This window comes from Zingiber officinale, chromosome 8B, assembly GCF_018446385.1.
Source record: "Zingiber officinale cultivar Zhangliang chromosome 8B, Zo_v1.1, whole genome shotgun sequence".
NCBI lineage: Eukaryota > Viridiplantae > Streptophyta > Magnoliopsida > Zingiberales > Zingiberaceae > Zingiber > Zingiber officinale.
The window spans coordinates 17,192,323-17,217,406 of NC_056001.1; the positions used below are offsets into that span (position 1 = coordinate 17,192,323).

Genomic DNA, 25,084 nt, shown 5'->3' on the forward strand with positions numbered 1-25,084 from the left:
TAGACAAAAATATATATATATATATATAGTTCAAAGTATTTTCGAAGACCCAAAAGATTTTTAGTTTTTTTTTAATTATCTTTCTTAACTATTTTATAATTTAGGTTATTTTCACCTTTCGCAAGTTAGTGTTAAAATTTTGAGACTATTTAAAGCTCTATTTAATTGTTTTTAGTTAATTTTTTATCAATAATATTTCATCATTTTTTTTCCCATAAAATAATTAGTTTTTGGATATTTATTGCTTGGTATTATATAAAATAAATAGATCTTTAGGAGATTATATTTATGATGCTCATGTTCGAATCAAATGTTTCAACACCTTTCGCTACGTCAATTGCTTTGTTGGTCTTAACTGAGTTATCTTATGAATCAAGGGAACATTCTTAAGATTTAATGCAATTATTATTATTGTGTTAGTAGAAATTTTATACTCTTTCATTTTATGATATAAAAATATGAATATTATTGAGTATTATTTAATTTAAATATGTACATGTAATAATATCATATGTGGTGTCTCGATAATTGCATGTATATACAAAATTATTAATATATTTATATGTAAATGATTTTTTAAAGATATTTTTCTTTTAATTATTGATTGTTAGATTATATATATTTATTTGTTTATAACTTTTAGGGTAATTTGATCTTTTTTTCCTTTTATATTTAGAGTTTAAGATTTTTTTAACAAACTATATAAAGGCCTTATAATCTGTATTTCCTATTATCAATTTTGGATTCAATAATATGACCAGTTTTTTTTTCGTTTTCTTAATTTTTACATGGTATCAAAGCAAAGTTCTCTTTCTCTGACATAATTTTTTTTTTCTGTCGTCCTCTGTTATTGCTTCCTGTTGTCGTCGCCGTCTCCTACTATTGTTGCTAATTTCGGTGCCAACAACTTGTCCTGCCGATTTTGGCGCCGACGACTTGTCCTGCCAATTTTGGCGCCGACGCTCTTTTCTGCCGATTTCGGCTCCGACGCTCTTTTCTGTCGATTTCGGCTCCGACGTCCTATGTTGCTGATTTCAACGTCAATGCTCTTTTCTATCGATTTCGGTATCGACGCCTTGCATTACCAATTTTGGTATTGACGTTCTTTTCTACTGATTTTGACACTGACGCCCTATGCTGCCGATTTCTATATTTGACATCCTTTTCTGCCTCGAATTCTCTATGTGACCACGGGTCATCCTAACACTAGTTTTTACAGATCGTACATATGTGTATTCTTACAGTTTGGTTATTCTGAGCATTATTCGTTCTGTCATCATACCTAGTAGTACAGATGCTTCATGGAAATCTGATCCATATATGTTGAAGCAGTTTCAACAATTCCTTGCTTTACAACCCTCTGTCATGTCAGTTTTCTCTGTAGGATACAGGCTCAAAAAGATAATAAATTGACGCAACAAATGAAGTAAAAAAATGAGAATAACAAGAGTAAGCAAAATCTGGCAGTTTAGTAGACTTACGAACACGAGTGGATTGACGACGGTGGAGAGAAGGATTATCCACAACCTCAGGAGATAATTGGGTAGTAGTAGAAGGAGGAGCATGTGGAGCAGATATCTCAGGAAACAAAGTACCAGATTCAGTTGAGCTACCAGTAGGAGCTGTGTGTAAAACTTCTTCAGTGTCGATATTGAAAGGATCAATACAAAGTAGATTTGACTTTGTCATATTATGTGAACTAGCTGGAATAGAAAAGAATGGAATATGCTCAAGAAACACAACATGACGAGAGACATAAAATTTTTTACTAACGGAATCAAAGCAATGATATCCTTTTTGAGTAACACCATAACCCAAAAAGACACGAAGAGCAGACTAAGAGACTAATTTATTACACTCGACATGTGGACGAAGGACAAAGCAAGTACAACAAAAAACACGCAAAGAGGAATAGAGAGAAGCATGCCCAACTACATGAGCGATACAAAGCTTGGATCTTATTGCTAAAGGTTATTCTCAGGAGTATGAAATGGATTATGAGAAAACATTTGCTCCTGTTACAAAAATGATGATTGTTCGTACTCTGATTGTTGTTACTTCTGTTCGTCGATGGAGAATATCTCAGATAGATGTCAAGAATGCATTTCTAAATGGTGATTTTCATAAAGAAGTTTATATGACACCTCCTCCTAGTATTTCACACTAATCTGGTGAAGTTTGTAGACTTCGTAAAGCGCTTTATAGTCTCAAACAAGCACCTCGTGCTTGGTTTGAAAAGTTCTCTACAGTGATTATTTCACTTGATTTTCATCATAGTAATCATGATTCAATATTGTTTGTTAGATGTATGAGTGCAGGTCGTATTCTTTTATCATTATATGTTGATGATATGATTGTTACTGGTGATAATTCTGATGGAATTATTTCCTTGAAGTCTGAGTTAGCTCTTTGTTTTACTATAAAAGACTTGGGTATACTACATTACTTTTTGGATATTGAGGTTACTTATTCCTCGAAAGGTTATCTTTTATCCTAGTCAAAGTATATATCTGATCTGTTTGAGCGTACTCGTCTGATTGATAATAAAATCGTTGATACTCCTATTGAGACTAATGATCGATATTCTCCATCTGATGGCTCACCTTTGTCAGATCCTAGTTTGTATAGAACTATTGTTGGAATCTTAGTTTATCTCACTGTGGCTCGTCCAGATATTGCGTATGCTGTTCATGTGGTTAGTCAATTTGTCGCTGCACCAACTATAGTTCATTGGGCTGCTGTTCTTTATATTCTCAGGTATATTTGGGACACTAAATTTCAAAACCTTTTATTTCCTTCTACTTCATCTCTTAAACTGCATGCATATTCTGATGCGGATTGGGCTGGTGATCCTACGGATCATAAATCTACCACTGGCTTCTGCGTTTTTCTTGATGATTCCCTCATTTCTTGGAAGAATAAGAAGCAAAGTGTTATGTCTAGATCTTCCATAGAAGTTGAGTATCGTGTCATGACCTCAACTACTTGTGAGATAGTTTGGTTATGTTGGTTGTTTGCGGATATAAGTATTTCTCTTCATCAACATATTCCGTTATATTGTGATAATCAGAGTGTCATTCAAATTACACGTAATTTAGTTTTTCATGAGCGAATGAAACATATTAAAATTGATTGTCATATTACTCGTCACCATCTTCAGATTGATACCATCACATTATTTTTTGTTCCTTCAAAGCTACAGATTACTAATATGTTTACCAAGTCACATTCTATTTTACGCTTTCGTTTCTTATCTGACAAACTCTCAATACTTCTAGTGGTAACATCGTGAGTTTGAAGAAGATGTTAAATTATATATATATATATATTTGTTTATAGTTTTCAGGGCAATTTGGTCCTTTTCCCTTTTATATTTAGAGTTTAGGGTTTTTTAATTAAACTATATAAAGACATTATACTCTGTATTTCCTATTATCAATGTTGGATTACTAATTTTTTCTTTTCCTTAATTTTTACATTGATCATATATTATAAAATTTTAAACATTTTGATAGGATCGTATGATTTTACGATATGATATCTCAACTGATCCGATCTTGATTTCTAGATTTCTAATCTATCCTGAGTAAGATCAATATTCTACAAAATATAAGAGGAGATATAAGAATATTGATGGTGTAGTTATAGGAGGGTGAACAAATTAAACTCTATTTTTATTGATTTCTTGAAAAAAAAAAAATAGCACAATCATTGAATACTAAGTGATAATAATATAAAATAAATTAAATAATTAAATAACACGATGTTAATAAAAAAATGTAATATGGTTTAAAATTCCACTTCTGGTACGTGGCCCAGCTATAACTAGTTACGTCATTACCGAAAGAATTCACTAAATCATCCTTGTAAACGAGACAATGAAGTTCAATAAGCATGAAAAATACATTACTATATTTATTCACGGAGACAAATTTTATAGTACTAAGAGTGTGTTTGGTTCAAGTTATCATATATAATTTTAGTTATATGATTACCAGGTAATCACATAACCAAGATTATGGGGAATAAAACAAAACCAAATGTTATTTGGTTCAACCTAGGTAATACAACAAAAACTTATTTATTTGAAGGTTTTAATGAATACCTTAGTTTAATATTTTACTGTATTACCCTTAGTTATAAAATCAACTATACATATTATTATTATTATTATTATTATTATTTATATTTTTTTTTACTTTTCTTTTTCTTGTATATTTTTTACTTTTTATGTGTTTTTTTATTTTTTTAATGTTTTTATATTATTTATATTTATATTTTTTTATTTTGTTACATTTTTAAAATATAAAATTTTATTTATTTATTTTATTTTTTAATTTTTAAAAATTTTAAATTTTTTATTTTTAAAATTTGTAAATTTTTAATTTTTTTTAAAATTTATTTTTTTTTAATTTATATATTTTTAAATTTTTTAATTTTTTTAAAAGTTTAAATTTTTAAAAATTTATTTTTTTTAAAAAAAAAAATTATTTATTTTTAAAAAATTTTAAACATTTTTTTATTTTTTATTTGTTTTACATTTTTTTTATATTTTTTTACATTTTTTCTCTTTTTCCCATGTTTTTTCTTATCGGAGGGTATTTTTGGTAAAAAAAATTCGTTAACCCCGGAATCAAGAAAAATATTAGTTTTCTGAGGTTTTCCAATTCCGGGCTGCATGACCCTTTTACTGACGTGTCGGGCATGGAACATTACTGGGGAATCATCGAATACCTAAACCAAACAAGGTTTTTGTTGATAACCTTGGATGGATAACCAAGGTTATCAAGAATAATCCCGAACCAAACGCATCCTAAGTGTATGCGTCAATCGGAATAACTATGTTGAAACAAATCTTGATGATCAATGCTTCTTTTTAAATCAGGAAATCGTTGAATAGAAGCCCTCTGATCAAGGACACCATTAACACACGTTTCTCGTGACCTATCAAGGTCATCCTCAATGATCTCTCATTATTGTTAGAGATTTTCTATCCCATTATTATAATCTAATTAAACCAATATAAGCTTCTAAATTACCTTTTAAATTTATCCTCGAGCTATTGTGTCACAGTTGGACATCCAAATTATCATCAGATTTCATAGTTCGATTCTCAATTATGATGTATTTACAAAGGGCAGGAAAACCCTCATTTTTTTTTTGTTTTAGTTTACAATTTAAAAATAAAAATTATTCTGTTTTCTACAATTCATTATATCTTCTAAAAAATAAACAAAAATATATTTTGATTTAAAAATAATTAAGGGATCATTCTTAATTATTTCTTCCGATTCTAGTTATGCATCCAAATAAACAGCAAATCAATTTTTTACTAGGAAGAAAAAGGGGGGAGGGGATAAAAAAAGGTCACATAAAAATATGGAGAACATTGTGAATCATTTTTTTTCCTTCGATATTTTTCCACCTAAGTAAACACAACGTCAGTGTCCCTTCAATTGTTATTGTAGTTAAGTATGAGAAAATAAACGAAATTGAAAAGACTGTTGTTGATTAGCTCAATAACTAATTAGGTAGAATGCAGTACACATCAATCAAATCCAATTAATACAATTTAAAAAATGTCTCCGATCATCTACACAGTTTTTGTTTTTCGTAAATAAATTGGTAACAAATATTGCAAAATTAACTAAGAAAATTAAATTGGGAGGGAGAAACGATCAGATAAACTACGAGGATGAAATCATGTGAAACGGTAGTTCTTATTTGCTTAGAGGGCGGCGGCGCCGGCGGAGGGTGGCGAAAGAACTACGAGAGGTCTTCTGAATGAGGGGAAGACCGCAGTGGCGAACCGCGAGGAGAATTCCTGAGTGGCGACGTCGGCGTCATCATGGTTGCTGGCGCCCTGCCCCTCGTCGAAGTTGCGGGCGTAGCTGTAGGCGTCGTAGCTGAACCCGCGGCGGTGCTTGCCGGCGCGGCGACGGAGCCGTCGGACGAGGGCCCTCCAGCGTCGGCCAACGGCAGCCCGGGACGACTCGCTGGCCTTGAGAACGGAGCGAAGGCCTTGGGTCCACCAGCGGCGGACGGGGCACCTTCCGCCTTCGGCGCTGCGGATGCGCTCCCAAGCCTTGGACTCCCGCACGGAAGAGGGCCATGGGACCCAGAAGCAGCAGCAGCCGCGCTTGGCGAAGTCATCGTCGGCGGCGGCAATCGCTGTCTCGTCCACGCCCGACGAGGCGGCCATGCTGATCTCTGCTCTCCCCCTCTTTCCTTCGTTGGAAACAGAGGAGGAAGGAGAGAGAGAGAGAGGGAGGAGAGGTGGAGGGGACGAATGAAAATAAAATTAAAGGGACGTTGATGGAGAAGGTTTAACGGCAAGGAAACTGGTGGAGGAGGAAGTGCATCGAAACGAACAGAGTGGAGGACTGGCGGGAATACCGGTGGGAAGGGAACGGAGCGGTTATTAACTAACTAATTAATCCAAACATGCATAATAAAAAGTAATTATACATGATATCTTATTTTTAATTATCCAACTAACTTCATGAGAAATTTTTGTAATATTTCTTATTTTTAATTATACATAATATTAAGAACAACTTATATTTGAATATGCGAGCTAGTAGATACTCGTCCAAAAGGAGGGGGGCACATTATGCCCTTTTTTGTTCCTTGGAATTAAGAGCTTACATTATTATTTAAGATTGGAATTAAGAGCTTAAAAGTGGTCCCTTGTGCGCGCTAATTACTTCCAGTGCCAGTTAGCGGGTGTAGCAAGTGGCGGCGTAGACGGCGGCAGGCGGCGGCGGGGCGACGGCCGTGTCGGAGGCGGCCTCGGACCAGTACTTGGCACGGACCCTCATGATGTACGCGGCGGCCAGGCCGTCGACCCCGTCGTCCCCGGCGTCCTCACCGGCGGCGGGCCCCACCAAGTAGGCAGTCGCGTACTGCGCCGCGGCCACCGACGACTCGGGCTCCACCAGCCGCATGGCCCTGCTGCTCGCGTAGTCTGCCGCCATCACCGGCCGCGGCGGCTTGGCGCGCGCTACCCTGCCGACGGCCTGCTTCGCGAGCCCCACGGCGGAGGCCTTGATCCAGCTGAAGGCGACGGTGGCTGACTTGGACGACGTGCTCTGCTTGCGCCTGTTCATAAATACTAGCTAGCAGTGCTGCTGTATGACGAGAGCAGCTAGCAGGCAAGGCGTTCGATGAAATGCTCGTGAGGGCGGTGGCTTGGCAAAATGCCCAGGGGGGCATCGTATATATATATAACGATATTGTCATGGGAGCATAATCATCAAAGGGCGTTTGCTAATTGTGGGGTCACTACTCACTACGTTGCGTTGCCTGAAAAATTCTCTGTGCTGCTGATTGCTCTCAGGGGTTGCGTGAGTGCCTTAGTGGGGTTACTTGCATGCCGTATGATATTTAACATGTATTCAACTTGTGTAAGAAGCTAATGCACTTGGCTAAATAGAAGGAAAGAAAAACATGAAAAACTAATGCCGATGATCGATGGAGTTTTCAGTCCATTCCATGTGAATTAAGCCTCCTTTAATTAAGCTATGCGATTAGATTGACGTGGATATTGTGAGAGAAGGGATATAAGAGATCAGCAGTCAGATCATTGGATCTGATGCCTGTCCTTGCAGGAGAGTTCATGGATGAGAAATCACGATCAACGTCATTATAGTGAACGTGACCTAGCAGCTATCAGAGAATGGTGGCTCGATCTCATCAGTGATTAGACAAATGATTAAGTACATTGAAATGACGGATTAGATCACAGAACGAATCAAACTAAAACATTATTATTATTATAATATCCCCAATAGCTAGCTAGGCATGCTAGCTAGGTAAAATGATGCCCCCGTTGCTTTTGCTCTCAGATAGTGCATGCATTGAGCTCCAAGAAGAGAAGAGGTTGGGGCCGTTGGGCTCATGTGACTAATTATTGGTGCATGGAATATCGATATTATTCGAGGCGCATGTGGGCATGACCTACCTTAAATGAGGGAATGTCTTTTACATGCATAGATATGTATTGTATTAATTGTACGTGGTGGGAGACAAGGAACTAAACCCAACTGAAGTGAAGAGGGAAAAAAAAACAAAGAGTATAGTTTTTGGTTGCTATCGAGAAAGAGCCTTTTATTCTCCAATTCTTCCACCAGGCCATCTGTATCTGTCACACACACGCTCTCTGTCGTGTTGTGAGTGCATGACGATAAGGACGAACTCGATCACTGGACATCTGAGCCATTGCAACGTGATGGTGATTATATTGGAATTCTGAACATGAAAAGGAAATAGGCTGTTTGGGATTTACTGGAAATTAAACCAAAAACAAACATATAGCGTGTACAAGCTAAGGAGGGATCATCACTCAGGTCAACACAGTTGATTGATTGTCTAGGCCAAGAGATTATATGATCAAACCTTTGTATCGATCGGATCCTAAGTCTCTTAGTATTGATAAAACTCTAAAGCTGAGTTAGTACCATTCAAAATCAGGTCCTCTTCATCACTCGGGGATAACACAGTTAACTATTTTGGACAAGTAATCTAGCGGATCGAACCTATGGTCCGTCCGGACATAAACTAGACCCTTGGTCCGACCAAAGTGGCTGAATGAAGAATAAGTCCCCGACAGCATTCCTTGAATCCGACCTAATTGTTCTTGCAAGCTACAGCCGATCAGACTACAAAAGGGACTCACTCGGTTCGCCAGCTAAGTATATGAAGGGCTCCTCAACCCAACGACCTCACATTTCTTTTTAGCATTTTATATCACAAATGATAGAGAATATTCCATATACAAACTATACACTAGAAGTTTCCACCCTATCAAACACATAGATTGCGGGTCCATTTTGGGAAATATGTCAGAGCATATTTATGATTTATCATTTTTTGAAAATGTTTTAAGATTCATACACAGATAAATAATAACACTATAAAAGGGGGTTTCCATCTACAAGCGCAGGTATGTAATGCTACGTAACTTTACACATCCACAACTACTGTTCATTTTACTATTCATTGTCTTCAGCCGGATCACTAATTTAAGCATTGGAGTGTCTGCTGTTAGTATTAACCCTTAGAGTCAATTATAAGATGATTGACAAGAAAACTTTTGTATCATATTTCATTAATAAAAGATAATAGTTATGATATTTACTTCAGATCTGTATCAAATGAATAAGTATAATAATATCTTAGAGTAGTAGGTTCTAATTTACAGCATATCAATTAGTTGAATTAATAGTGGGAGACAGTAAATATATATAGAATATTACTCTTAATTATTCCTTAGAGTCAATTATAAGATGATTGACAAGAAAATTTTTGTATCATATTTCATTAATAAAAGATAATAGTTATGATATTTACTTCAGATCTGTATCAAATGAATAAGTATAATAATATCTTAGAGTAGTAAGTTCTAATCTACAGCATATCAATTAGTTGAATTAATAGTGGGAGACAGTAAATATATATAGAATACTACTCTTAATTATTCCTAGTCAAACATTAATATACAAGTACAATATTAATACATTGATATTAGCATATAAGTCAATTGATGACTTAATCTCACAAGTCATAGATATAAGATATCAAGTTGACATATGGGTATATATTTAAAAAATATATACTAAATTGATCCACCATAATAATGTTTCATGGATTATTACATGAGTATCATAAATATTTTCATAGTGACTATTGGTATGAATAGTCCTTAGACATGAAGTTACTACGGTTCCCTACATAAAGAGTTGTGTACTTTGGTATTGACAAACGTCACCTATAACAAGATAGACTATAAAGTTGATCACTAGGTATGCAATAAATTATGTGGAGGAATGTGAGTGATGTAGATGAGATCTATCCTTTCCACATGATGAAAGTGATTTTTGGGGGCCCCATGATTAAGTAGGACTACTAAAATGCATGGTCATGCTCAGATAAGTCAATATGAGATATTGAATTCATTTGGTTAAGTGAGTCTACTTAAAAATCAAGAAACACAAAGATTGATAAAAGGATGACACGATCTATGTCTCATCAATCAATGTAGATATCGAGAATAGAAGGATCAAGTTATACAATATAATAGACACAGAAAGGTTAGGTCAGATTTTAACATTCTTGTCACTTGGATAGCAATGATGTATTGTTAGATGTCACTCACTACTTATATATTTAAAATATTATTTTAGAGATATTGCCAATACTATGAGGCCAGTAAATAATTAGTCTTTGAAGAAAGTAAGATATTCGGTCGGAGGAAGATTGGTGTAGTTGTGGCCAGATGGGATGATGTTGTGATGGTCAGGAGAGATGGGATAGGTGAGACGCATCTGGTCTACCTACAACCCCCCATTGAAGTTAGAGGCGGTGGAGGTGTACCAGAGCCCGTGAATAGCAACACGAGGAGCGGAAGCCATGGAAGAGGAAAAAAGTTGAACGAAGGATAGAAGAAAATAAACTTATGATGAAAACAAGAAGCTTGGAGAATCATCGGCGACAACAGAAAGGAGAAGGTGTTAAAGAAGATGATTGAGAAAATGATAAAGCTGTGTCAAAGGGTAAGACTTAAAAATGCTAATGACGACCACACACAACCATTCGATCAAGGGGATAGAGGAGAGAGGTTTAATCTAGATAGTTGAATTTGAACTACTAGCAGTCATATTAAATCTCAACCGTCACCTGTCACATTGAATATTCCTCATCATAGACATGCGATGTGTGATAACAAGACACAAGCGACATTTATGAGGGATGAAAGATAATAAACAAGCTTATTATAAAAAGACGTGCTTATCATATTGAGCATTAATTAGTAAATGACATGCCTTGTTTCCTTGGCGCCTGAGTGTTGTTAGCTCGAGCCGAGCGATGGTACAGAGAATGAGCATCCGGTCAGGAAACAAGGGATGCTGGAAGCACCATCAACTAAGTATAACATCAGCTAGTGCTGGGTGTTAAAACAAAGAGTGGATTGCCAATCGGACGACAAAAGACACAAACAATACAAGTGTCTAGTTAGTCGGATTTACAGCCTCCTTCGACTAAATTTAAAAGGGAGACTTATGATATGACAAATAAGATGGGGTCCCCGAGTCAGATCAAAGTCCGGGAGGTCAGTTGACATGACGGTCAATGTCAAGGTGGGGTCAGCACTTGGGCTAGCGCAGTCGATCATCTAGGTCAAGAGGTTATTTGATTGGACCCTTGGGCCGGTCGGACCCCAAGTCTGTTAGTATTGATGAAACTCAAAAATTGAGTGAGTACCATCCTGAGCTAGGTCCTCTTCATCACTCGGGGTAGCACGGTTAGCTATTTCAGGCAAGTAATCTAGCTGATCGGACATATGGTCTGTCCGAACAAATTGGACACTTAGTCCGACCGGAGCGGCTGAGTGAAGGACGAGTCCCAAACAACATTCCTCAAATTTGACTTGGTTGCTCTTGCAAGCTACAACCGATCGGACTATAGAAGGGACTAGGCCAGTTGACCAGCTAAGCATAAGGGCCCTTTAACCCAACGACTTTACATTCCTTTTTGGAGTTTTGTGCCACGGATGACAAAGAATTGTTGGATCGTGAAACGTCGATAGAGGGGGGGGGTGAATATCGATTCAAAAAAATCGCGTTAATAAGAGTTAAGCGCAGCGGAATAATAAAAAACTTAGGCAAACTGAACAAGGTATTTTTTACTTCGTTCGGAACCTATGACGACTCCTACTCGAAGGCCCGTACTCCTTGAGTACTTTCGTTGGGCAATTCACTAGCAATTCGAAATACTATTACAAATTAAGGTACAAAAATGCTAATGGAAATAAAGAGATACCGACAAGAAAGTTAACCAAAGAAGAAGAAGCACTTTGTCGGAGCTTTGTTAGCGTCGCAGGAGCGTAGAGCAGCAGAGCAAGCAGTCGAAGAGTTCTCAGTTGTCGTTGAAGCTCCACCCCTGGGGCTTCTTTTATATGTTGCTCCGGGCTCCGGGCTCCGGGCTCCTGGATCCCTTCCGGGCGCCCTGGTGCGACGTGGCAGGTCTAATCAGCGAACTCCACGTGGCGACGACTCGGCCTGGATAAAATTCACCTCCGGGCGCCCGGACCTCCTATTTACAGAAACTACCTTTCCTGCAAAACAGAGTTAGTCCGAGGCAAATATATATTTTGCAAAATAGATTGTTAGCACAACTAAAGTAATATGATTTAACAAGAAAAGGGTATAACTTAGATTCCGTCTTTCCGAGACCGGAATCTAGTCACGATCTCGACTTAGATATCCGAAATGGATCTAAGCCAGATCGACGCCTAATGTTCCCTTCCTGGGAACGCGTCCTCGCAGTCACTCCCCTCTAGTGACTTACCTCACTTACCTGCCAGACGTCCGGTCAGCCCGTCGACCCGTCTGGACTTCGTGCCAGCTATCCGGTCAGCCCGTCGACCTAGCTGGACTTCGTACCTAAGCGTCCGGTTAGCCCGTCGACCCGCTTGGACTTCGTGTCAGCTATCCGGTCAGCCCGTCTTCGTGCCAGACATCCGGTCAACCCGTCGACCTGTCTGGACTTATCCTGCACACTCGATCAGAGTGTTAGATCAACAATAAACCTAACTTAACTTATTTCTCATTCATCAAAACCTGGGTTAAATCGTTAGTGCTAATTGCACCAACAAGAATATTCGATAAGCAAGTTGTACACTATAAGCTTCCACACTGTTAAACGCAGAGATTGCGGATCCATTTTAGGAAAGGTGTCAGAGTATCTTTATGATCTATCTTTTTTTAGAAATGCTTTGAGATTCATGCACAAACAAATAGTAACACTATAAAAGGGGTCTCTATCTATAGAAGCAGGTACGCGATGCTGCACAACTTTATGCATCCATAACCACTGTTCATCGCCTTCAACCAAATCACTAACTTGAGCATTAGAGTGCCAGCACTGGGAACCCCTCACTGGCCCGGTTACTGATGTTCCTTTTGACACGCAGGATCGTTTGAGTCATTTTTTCTAGTTAGGAGTCTTTACCCAGTCAATATTAGAGTTGTTCCTGCTCTAAGACGCCTTAGGATGACTCATCGATGAGTAGGCTCAGACTTTGACTTCCATTGATAAGAAGAAGAGGGATCACCACCTTAAGAAATATCTATAAATAAAGACGTCAGGAGGTGGCCCGACATTTTCACACCGACTCTCAAGTCAAAAGAGATAACAAGAAAAGAGAGGGAAATAATAGGGGAACTTAGAAAAAACCTTGCATTTTGCCTCCTTGTGATACCAATTTATACCTATTTTGGTAACTCTCTGTCTTCTCCTATGTAATGGTATTAAGTCCTGACAAAAGATATCTTTGTTTTGTCCTTGATCCTATCCGAAAGTCAAAGAGATGGAAAACTAGGGGCATGACACTCTCGCTGACCGCTTTGTAAACTTCGCTCTGACCTGCAACACAGATGACTTCAGTGCCGAGTCGGGGAAGGAGTCCTTGGCGTTGGCTCTCCGACGCTCAAGTCAGTCACCGATGATGAAGTATAAGGCGGAGCAACAAGAAAACTGTAGCGCCAACAATGAATATCGCATGTATTGCGTACCTCCGCCGATGCTTGGACCCCCTTTATTTAGAGCTCCTGTAGTGCGTGTGCACACCCCCCAAGGCGAGCACACTTCCCAAAGTTTTTCCTGAAATGACTTGTCAGTAAAGTGTCTCTAACACAGTTCCTTAACGGGCCGAGCATATCTCTGAAGTGACAGTGGAAACTTCATCCGTACGATCTTCTGGTTGTCCATGCCTGGTGTCGGTGGCACCAACTGCCAAAAGAATGTCGATGGATAACAGAGAGAGTATTTGCTTGGCCGAGCGTGCTGGCCGCTCGGCCAGGACTCTACTATCCTTGTGTCTCGTCCGCTTGATTGGGACTTCGTTGCATGCGTCCGTTCGGCCGGAACTCCTCTATTCTCTTGCTACGTCCGCTCGGCCAAAACAACAGTGTGCCAGTGTCACACTTGCTCAGTCGTGACTCCATTATGCCAATGTCAAATCCTGCTGCTTGTCCGAGCGGAGTAGCCGCTCAGCAGAAGTTCCACTCTGTCAATGTCAAGTCCTGCTGACTCGCCGAGCGGGGAAGCCGCTCGGCTCGGATTCTACACCTCATCTCTTCCATTAAGCATCGGTCGTTTGACTTCTCCTCGCGTCGAAGGCGGCCATGGATCGGGACCTCCTCCCTATGGTCGGGACATGGCCGCCCGATCGGTCGATGATATCTGAACATTAATCGTCTTGACTTTGACCTCTACCGTGGCAACTATCTTCTGTAGGGTGGGACTCCTCCTCATCACCACATCAGTCCTCTTGATATTCAATAGAGTTATAATGAATATAAAAGGAATGTTATCTTTTATTTTTTTTCTTCCCCACATTTAAGTGTCATCTTTAATGAAACCATAATAAATACGCAGGAATGTTCTTTTTTGTTTCCTCTTGCCCTGTTTCCATACTTGTCGCTTATTAACACCCTTGTCATTTCATCTTCCAACAGTTACCACTGCCTACCAAATAAATTACTCTTCGCCCGACTGGGGAGTATTAGCACATTGACTAACAACCATTTGAGCTATGTTTATCTTGGTTTGAATTAGTCTTCACCTAAACGTTAGATCTCGATCAGTAGTAGATTACGTAATTTTTCAGTCGCTAATAACTTCTGTTGTCTCCCAGTCGGTCATATATTCTCTTTTACTTGGTCCATCTTTGGCCCTTTCATCCACGCACACTAGATTTCTTGACTTGGGAGAGACACGTGGTAGCCTTATCTTTTCCTTGTATCAAGTCATCTGCCCAGTGCATCATATATATATATATATGGGGGTGACCGACCCGACCCCATGAAAATTTTTCACTGGTCACCAGGGTAAATCGGGAAACGCACGCGACAGCCAGCCCAAAAGCCCGACATCCTTTGGTTACGCCTCTCATTTGGATGAAAAATTCCTGCAAATACATCGTAGATGGGGTTCGAACCGTGAATACCTAAATGATAATATAAATATCCTACCGTAATACCATAGTCCCGGGGACTACAAGCTCACATGAAGCTACTACATGAATAAGTTAACAAATAGGTATTTTCAAATATTGTTATCGGTTAAATACTAAATTTATGTGTATAGTTATTTGATTATCTTAAACACTATTAATACCTATTATTTATGTTACACTATTAATTGAAAATCTACATGATGAAGTTAAAATATATAATATAATGATTAAAAATTACATTTAAATATAAACGATTATATAATATTTCACTGGGCCTGAATAAAGCACATTTGGAACATAAATTGGACCTACACAATGAGTAAATTTATAAAAAAGAAGCCTTTTGAGATAAAGACTGCGAATATGAGCTTTTTAGGGTAATTTCTCTTGAAGCAACTAAACAATCGGGGAAAATAATTTATAAAATAACAATTATTTTTTTAAAAAAATATCAATAAATACATAATAGTTTTTTTGGTTATTAAAATTAAATTCATGATATTTAAGAAGTGAATTAAGAAAATAAATAAATGGTCATGGAAGAGAATTTTATTGATTCGTGGATCTACAAAATGTTTCCCGGAGGTTCAAATTATGATAATGGCAAAATCTTCAGTAGATATGCCTAACGAGAGTGGACCCGCATCATCAAACGCTAGGAGTAAGACAGAATTGACCGAGAAATAGTGCAATTAAAGTGGGAAAAACATTTATTTATTTTTTCTTTCTCTGTTAATTAAAGTTTTAATTATATTATCTTCAAAGCAATTGTCCAAAAATCTGAATCTCCCGTTATATATTCCTATTTAATTTTGTAGCTAGATTTATGAATAAAATTAAATGGTTTTTAATTATTTTTTAGTCTTCTTCTAGTCGATCCGTGAAGGCAACTCTCAGTTATTTAGCCGAGAGAAAGGGAAGCGTAGTAGGATACCAAAGAATATTCCGCCACCCAATCCACCCAATTATTACATGGGAGAAAAGCGAGAGGTGGCGGCCGCGGCGGAGGAGCAGGCGGCGGTGGCCACGGTGGCGAAGCCCAGCTGCTACTCCTTGGTCTTCAAGCTCCCTGCCGGTGGCGGCAACCATATGGCGTCGAGGGAGGATCGAGAGCCGGCGGAAGAGGAGCTCTTCGTGCCGCCGCTCAATTTCGCGATGGTCGATTGTGGCCTCTACCGCTCCGGCTTCCCGGATACTGCTAACTTTAGCTTTTTGAAGACGCTCAGCCTTCGCTCCGTCCTGTGCGCCGTTTTTTCTCGCTTTGTTTTTTTTTTTCTCGATTTTAAGGTCGATTTGGGCAATGGAATTTGAATCGAGGGTTTCTGATCGAATGCTTAAAAAAAAAATGGTTGTTTTTTGGTAGGTGCCTCTGCCCGGAGCCGTACCCGAAGGCGAACTTGGAGTTCCTTGAGGAGAATGGAATTAGGCTGTTCCAGTTCGGGATTGATGGCCGCAAGGTACATTTTTACCACCACATCTCAAAGGGTTTTTCTGATCTGATGCATGTTTGAATCATTATTCATTACCAATATCTTTTAAATCGTGATTATCTTCATTTGCTTTTCCTGACCCTCTACTGCTCTGCCTTTAATTACGTGTTTGAATGTCCATTTGGATCTAGTTGATACTTTTGTTTGTGTTTTCTTCTCCTCCAACTCTCTGCATGTCCATGCCGTATTTCAAGATTTTGGTTAACTTTTTCACTCTTGATAATTTTAATGGATAGAAAAGCTCTTGTAGAACAAACAGGAACATCCGAGGTTTACCCTTTATCTCTCCTGTTTCTTTTTGGCCTCCTCAACACTTTAAAACTTGATATTGTCATCTTTTGTTCATCCCTGTGAATTTTCTTGAGAATATTTTGCATAAATGTAAAAACTTGAGCATGACTAGCTGTCCCATCTCTGAACTCAAGTTTCTTCGTTTCATAAACAGAAGCTAAGAATCTTAGTACGTTTGTTCATGCTATACTATTAGAAAGTGAGATTGTGAGCCACTTGTAACTGGCATGGTATATAATTATGGCATAATCATTTTTACTTCAAGAACAAAATTCTATTTTGCAACGTGTTTCTCTCAAGCTAACTCTGGATGGTTGAATTCTTAAATTGTTAATTTGCAAGATCACTTAAATTACTGCATGGTAACTAGCTTGGTTCCACTGTGTTTTTAATTTATATATTCTGAACTATGAATTATTAAAAACAATTGATCAATGAACACCCTGTTGGAGAAAAATTATACTGTTGCTAGATTGAGAGGTTAATTAGTAATTCAATTTTCAGTGAATTATACAGGCTAACTGATGTAACAAGATCTTCGACTATCACATGCATATGTAATATGACAAGAAACGAGTAACTTGCGTGTGTTTTTTCCCTTACTTGAAGAAGGAAGATTTGTGTATGCATCCAATGACAAGTAGATCTAGGGATCTCCAGGTTATCTTGTGATATAAACATCTATAAGACAGATGTATTATTGAACAGTGGCATATTGAATGAGCTTGCTTTTTCTTCATGATAGCGATTGCTGAGTGGGCAATTGTTGCATAACCTAAAGCGCTATCAGATGCTGGAACATGATACAGATGTTGCAAATTTAGTCTAGCTATTGATTAAGAAGATGCTAGTCTCTTTCTCACATATGTTGCTTTTCCTTGGCAATTTGTATTCGAAAGTAGTTCCAAAAGTTTTAATCATAGAGGATGACTTATCCTAGAAAATACTGCATATTATTTAAGTCTTTTGGAATTTCTCATGAATATAGTAGAGTTCATGAACAATCATTGGCCCGATAACAGTCAGCATTGCTGTATGTTGTTTCACCATTCTAACTTTCATATGTATATCAGATTATCAGCCTGTTTACCTTTTTGAATTTTCATCCTTGGGCTTTTTACTACAAGCTTTTTTGATAGGAACCTTTCGTCAACATCCCCGAAGATACCATTACTGAGGCCCTGAAAGTAGTTCTTGGTATACTAATCTTTGATTGTTGATGCGAGATTCAATTATACTCCTATACGTTCTTGAATTCTAATTTAAATTGCAGATGTTCGCAATCACCCTTTGCTTATTCATTGCAAACGTGGGAAGGTGAAATCTCTTACTGTTATAAAATGGTCCTTCATTTTTTTTCATTTACAAAAAGCTGAACGCTCTCATCTGCAAAATTGTGTACTTGTTCAGCATCGAACTGGTTGTTTGGTAGGATGCCTGAGAAAACTTCAGCATTGGTGTCTCACTTCAATTTTCGACGAGTACCAACGATTTGCTGCCGCAAAAACCAGAGTTACCGATCTAAGGTTCATAGAGCGTTTTGACACAGCTAGCCTGAGGTACCTGTCAGCTTCGTTCTCAAGTTAGAAAGACTAGGTTTACCCCGAGCAGTATCGAGGATCATATCGAAGAATAAGTCAGAAAAAAAAAATATGCATTCCTACAGCAGTAATGGTTTTAAAGGATCCCTTGTTATTTGAGCCATGCTGCTAGTTATCTATGATTTAGGATGACTACTTCAGTTCATTCTTAGTTTACATTTGCTCGTGATTTCTTACTTGAGGAACTGGAAGCGTTTCAGCTGTGCTTGTCATAAATTGTTGGTATCGCCTTATAGTTATGAATTTCGTGCAGTTAAATTTGCCCGATTGAAGTTCACAAGTCCATTGATATAGCGTGAAGCTTCTAACAGTTATCATCATGAAAACACAATTAAGGAATAACTCAAGCAGAAAGATTAGGTCTCGTGTAATATTTACATCTCCCCATATTTTCTAGTCGACAAGAACTCACTGATCGATCAACGTGTGTATAGCACTGGATCATTTTACAGTCATTCTACTAGTGGAACTTCATGGTGGTAACAAGCTCGTCCAATTTCAACTGCCAAACGAGCTGAAGTCTCCTCAATGACTGAAATTACTTGGCCGATGGTTTCCAATTTGCATCTTTCCTTCAGAAGTGTTTTGGCACAATTCAGGGCATCGCGCTCGCAGAATGCCCGCCGGCTCGTATCAGCAATCGACTCAAAATCTTCAACATGAGCTACTCCAACAATTCTCCTGCGTCCCCAGGGAAAAGTAACGTCGGCAAAAACAAAAGCAGGGTTTCAAAGTTATAGCCAACTTTCTGCTGAGTTAAAGGAGAATTGGACAACTGAGCGAATACCTTTTTTCCACTAGTATTCAATTGTCGCATGGAACACAATAATCTTTAGGGTGTAAAGAATTGTGAGACAAGATTATAAAGAATTAAAATTACTGAAGAAAAAACAATAATCTTTGAAGGTAGATAAAAAAATGAAATTGCACTTCAGAGTCTCGCAGAGCAAGTATCATATTGACTATCTGTTTTGGAGAAACATTTTATTTGCTATAAACATTATTCTTAACAATGCTTGATGGATTTGTACACTAATAAATAGCTGCTTACTCAATTCTCAATAATACCAATGCAGTCAATTCATTATCTAGAATTACACATTATTTTCTATAAAATTATGAAAACTATCATTCCACGACTTCAGATAGATTTTGAAGACGGTTAAACTTAATATTTTGAGCTTATCGCGTTTCCTAAAAAAAGACATACAACTATTAAAATCCACAATAAAAATGTACCTTATCATCTTGGCAGCACCAAATCCAATAGAATCATGAAATAAATCAATCATGTACTTCTTCTGAGCAAGGAGTTGCAATTCGGGTTTGTTATAGATATCTGCAAGATATGCCTCACCATGCCCATCAATGTTCTCATTCCAGAGAGAGACAAACTTCTGGTGAAAAAGATCCCAAGTTTCTTCTATCGTCTTCAGAATCCACCTCTTATACGCCTGCAAGAATGATATTTGTTGAAAATAAAAGACTAATCTTAGTAAATGATAGGCCAATACTATAGTTACAATCTTATCTGGGTAGCATAATGAGCAGCCTACAAGGCTAGAAGAAAAGTGAAGTATCAGTTAAACCAGATAAAATAAGGCAATGTTGCGTGGGATGATATGGAGAGAGTCAATCTCCTTGGGGTGTGTTGCAGTGTTTTAACATGGCTCCATACATATAATGAACACCTTATTGAATAGTTACCTTAGTTTCATACATATTATGCCCGACTAATTCTGAAGGTAGAGGGTTTTTCCCCCTGATTTGCCTAACGGATAAATTTGGAATACAGCTTATGCACACTCAGAAGCTTCCCATTTGGTTCTCTTAATGCTTCTCTAAGTGCTTTTCCACTCACCACACCCGTGGGGTAGGCATATATCTTTTTGTTAAATGTTTACGTCACACAAACTGAAGTTTATCTAGTTTGTCGGTATACACTAGAAAGATTAAAAAAAAATAACAATTCTGAGAAAATTTCTTTCATACTACATGCAAGAGCCAAATGCAGAACTCAAATATGGACAGTCGTCTGGGTTAAATTGTCCCCCCTTTTGCAATTTTTAGTGATTCCAAAACAACAAATTAACTGAAAAGTTTCCAGAATGCTTCCAAACTTAAAGGCATTATTGTTAACTCATTCATTACCTCCCGGTCATCATCCTTATTAGCATGCCCATCTTGAGAAAAGAAAGCCAAAATCAAGTTTCCCAAGAAAGCTCCTATATCGTATCCCATAGGTCCATAAAATGCAAATTCAGAATCGATGACTTGTGTAGAATCATTAGTCACCATGACAGAACCAGTGTGAAGGTCTCCATGAATCATAGCTTGTGCTCTCTCACAGAACCTACAGATTTAATTAATACAATACTTAGTAGACTAAATTAAACAACAGAGCTGACAAATATGAATGCTGAGATATATGGTACATGGATTTCAATCCAGCAACTTCGATTTTTAAGGTGTCATCCTCTCGAATCGCCTCAGCATCATGGTCAAGGTAAGGTGAAGTCCAACGGTTATACTGAGCCACCTTATATGGATCTGAAAAAACAACTTGCTCTGTGAGCCTGCATAGCTCATTCCCACAAAATTCTGCCACTGCAAAACAACAATTGAGGAGATTGTCAACAAATAAAAGTGAAAAATTGAGAAATCTTGAAGACACAGAAGTAAGAAATAGTTATGGTCATTTCTATTATTTGGGAAAATTGCATTTTTAATTGGACTTTGGAAAAAAATGGTTGGAACCCAATTTGTGCTCGACTCACTTCCATGAGCTAAATGGAGCATGAGAATATCAATCCGAAGTTAGAAAAGGAAAACCAGGGAAGGAAGAGCTTCAAAATATGAAAATTTGAGAGTAAACATGTTTCTAGATGTATAAGCACATTTTGTTGCAGTTGAAGAAACTAGACAATATGATAGAAATAACAAAATATTTCTACTAATCTGAAATTATCACATTGGATATACCTGCTTTTCTGTGCTCTAGTGTAGAATGGTAAAGCAGCGATGTGAAGAAAAGTGTTCTTGCCATAAAGTCTGACATGTGTTGAGCAAGCAATGGATATTCTATTCCAGCAATTAATCCTTTCCGCAAAATAATGTGTGGAGGTTGCAAGTAGCGCATAGCAATTAAGGACATTGGTCTGTCGAAATGGTAGACTTCTGGTACATGATATGGACACAGGCGGCCGTGTTCTTTCAAGGCCAACATCTCAAAATAGGTACGCTCCTTTGACATAGGCCACGAAATACCAACGCTGCGAACATAAGGAAGAGCCTGGGTCACCAAGCAAATTAGATGAGATTTTGAGGTTATCTTAAATTCATCTGCAAAAACATATAGTAGTTGAGACATTCTTTACAGGAAGGAAGTTAATGAGAGAAACAGAAGGAAGTTAACGATGTGATATCAAGATTCTCTCAAAAATATATGTATACAATAATGACAGTGGGGTCGGACAGCGGACGTGGTCGGAAGTCATGAGCTCTCGGGATGGTCAGAAGTCAAGCCCGCGTGGCGATCAGAAGTCAAGCTCACGTGGCGGTCAGAAGTCAGGCCTACGTGGTGGTCAAGAGTCTGATCTACATGGAGATCAAGAATCCGGCTTACGTGGAGTTCAAAGGGTCAGGTCACAAGACGGTCCTGGTCAGGCACAAGTAGCGGTCCGAGGTTAGACCTACGCGTCGAGTAGGAAGTAAGGATACAGGTCAGGATTTATAGCCGTACAGATCGGGATGTGCAAACCAAGGATACAGGTCAGAACTTATAACCTTGCGGCATAGAACACAGGGACCAAAACGTACAGGTCGGGATGTGCAAACCAAAGAAACAGATCAGGACTTATAGCCTTGCGGCACAGAATACAGGGACCAAAACGTGCAGGTCGGGATGCGCAAACCAAGGATACATGTCAGGATTTATAGTCTTGCGGCACCGGATACTTGGACCAAAGCGTACAGGTCGGGATGTGCAAACCAAGGATACAGGTCAGGATTTATAGCCTTGCGGCACAGGATACCTGGACCAAAACGTGCAGGTCGGGATGTGCAAACCAAGGATACATGTCAGGATTTAGAGCCTTGCGGCACAGAACACAGGGACCAAAACGTGCAGGTCGGGATGTGCAAACCAAGGAAACAGGTCAGGACTTATAGCCTTATGGCACAGAACACAGGGACCAAAACGTGCAGGTTGAAATATGCCAGCTAAGGATACAGATCAGGACCTCGAGCACAGAACACAGGGACCAAAACGTGCAGGTCGAGATGGGCCAGCTAAGGATACAGGTCAGGATTTCTGGCATAGGATACATGGATTAAGGCGTACAGGTCGAGACAGACAGAATCGGACGGAGGCGTATAAGTCGGAATGGGCAGAATCGGACTAAGGCGTACAGGTCGGGACAGACGGAATTGGGATAAGGCGTACAAGTCGGGACAAACGAAATCGGACGGAGACGTACAGGTCGGGACGCAGGATAAGCGAAACCAAACCAAGATATACAGGTCACGATATAAGGTAAGGCAGGTCAGGAGTTTACAAAACAGACACGCAGGACAGGGCTGGATATACAGATCTGGATTTGTGAAGCGGCAAACGCAGGTTAGGAAATATAGGTCTACACCTCACAGAGCGAGGTCGGCAAGCATAGGGACCCGGTCCAGGGTTAACAGATCGGGGCAAGCATACACTACATGACAAGCAAGTCAGAGAATCGTAACAATCTGTCAGAGAATAATCACTGCTTGTCAGAAAATATGCTAACGGTCTGGTGCCCACCACCCGCTGATTCCCTCCTAGACCTATAGGAGGACACCACGTGTCATTCACTGGCAGACAAAGTCTGACATCCGACACTCCCTGACACTCGTCAGACTCCAGAAGCACCCATTGCAGTATAAAAGGGAAGCTTTGTCCCTTACGCAGGTACGCTCGCTCGTCTTTTCATACTCGTCTTTTACTTTTCGTCCTTTCTCTGTGTTTCTGGAGAAAAAGTACCTGACTTGAGCGTCGGAGGGCCTGACCCGGGGACTTTTTCCCTAGTTCTTGGTCTCTAACGTGAGACGGCTTGTTTGAGTGTGTGCAGGACCTTCGCCTCGTTATCTTCGTCATCACCCCCCTCCCTCCCCGGTCACCCCCACGCGTCGACCTCTCCAGGGGATACCCAGTCAACCTGGTGTATCAACGACTTTTCATCAATACCAGCGACAACGCAGTCGACCTCTGTCCGACTCAGCTTCCGGACGGGATCAAATAAGAAGCTGTAAAATGAATTGAATGCCTTGCAAACAATTCTCACAAGTGAATTTGTCCTGGCCATATAGGCCCAGAGCTGAATATCAGGATAGAAGAACTTTTTATATATGTCCACACTACGACCAAGACTTGGATTTGCTAAATATGAGAAAGAAAAGGTCCTCCAAATCGCTTTAATCGAAAATTACCTGCTTGAGGACGAAGGATCCGCCTGGGCCGGAGACGATGTAGACGAAGTTGAGATTGCCGTCGCCGACTTCTTTGACGCTGAGGCCCTCCAACTGTTCCCCCAACAGGGCGAGAAGGGCGGGCGTGTCCTTGATGTACTCCACCACGGCTTCTACGTCCAGAGGCCGGAACCCATCGTCCGCCGCCTCCATAGCTTTTACAACGAAGAGAGCGGAGTTCCGAAGAGGAAGATGCCTTAAAAACAAGGCGGCGGCGGCTGTGGATGAGAACTGATTCGCTTCGTCAACAATTGAGAATGACGCTGAATCCCAATGTTCTAACAAGATTCTTTTTTCCAGTGCGGTGGAGGTGGGTGATGAAATTTTCTGTCTTGATTTTGATTTGACTCCAAGCGTTTTCTTATTTTTCTCAGACACATAAATTATAGGATTTTTTTTAATGGACGATTATAAATATTTTTTAATTTATTTTGATGATGAATAAAAAAAGATTAGTCTTGTTTTTTGGAAGGAGGCGAGCGAAGGAAAGAAAAAGATAAAAAGGGGAAGAAAAATTTGAAATTATGTTTGAGAGGAAGTGAGCTACAGAATAGACAAGTTAAAAATGATAAGTTTTAATTAATTTCATTCACGAAATGAAAAAAAATTTTATACCTCGATTTGGAGGGTAAGGAAGGGTAAGGTGAATTAAAAAAATTATGTTATAATTTTATCCCTATTTTAGTATATTAATTTTAAAAATCATTATTTTAAGTATTCTTTATGTCATGACGAAAAATACTCGCATCGTCTAATTCACACCGTCCAACGCTCACACTCCGTCGATGTCAACAGTAATTTTGACGCCAACGTTGACTTTAATAGCGACATCGATGCCAATGCTAATTTTGACACCGACACTAACTTCGACGTAACTTTAACAAATACACTACAATTGTATGAATGCGTAAGTCTTAACTAATAAATGTATGCAAGATGCACAGGATTTTTGAACGTGTAAAGTTTTATGAAAGTGAGAGTAATTTTGTAACTTTATATATTTAATATTCATTATCCTCACTTTCCTCCCAAACATAATAACACATGTTACGTTAATGAATCTTTCTTTCTTTCCAAATAAAGATAATATAAATACTTTACTTCATTTTCCTTTCCCTCTATTCCCCTCTCTTCCCCTTCCGTTAATAGTGATGGGAGCCTCTGGTCCGTAAAGGCTGAACCAG

General features: G+C 38.8%; 2 protein-coding genes across 2 annotated transcripts; one reads left to right on the top strand and one right to left on the bottom strand.

Moving 5' to 3' along the window:
• The first annotated feature begins 15,905 nt into the window (after positions 1-15,905).
• LOC122014795 (tyrosine-protein phosphatase DSP1-like) lies at positions 15,906-18,673 on the top strand. The gene is made up of 5 exons (XM_042571223.1): positions 15,906-16,260; positions 16,383-16,476; positions 17,940-17,997; positions 18,074-18,117; positions 18,211-18,673. Exons 1-5 carry the CDS (start codon positions 15,992-15,994, stop codon positions 18,385-18,387), a joined length of 642 nt encoding a protein of 213 aa, XP_042427157.1. The 5' UTR covers positions 15,906-15,991; the 3' UTR covers positions 18,388-18,673.
• A 59-nt stretch (positions 18,674-18,732) lies between these two features.
• LOC122014793 (methylthioribose kinase-like) lies at positions 18,733-24,234 on the bottom strand. Its single transcript, XM_042571222.1, has 6 exons — positions 23,862-24,234; positions 21,384-21,693; positions 20,837-21,008; positions 20,553-20,754; positions 19,641-19,855; positions 18,733-19,082 (listed from the first exon to the last, which is right to left on the bottom strand). Exons 1-6 carry the CDS (start codon positions 24,051-24,053, stop codon positions 18,854-18,856), a joined length of 1,320 nt encoding a protein of 439 aa, XP_042427156.1. The 5' UTR covers positions 24,054-24,234; the 3' UTR covers positions 18,733-18,853.
• Positions 24,235-25,084: the final 850 nt, after the last annotated feature.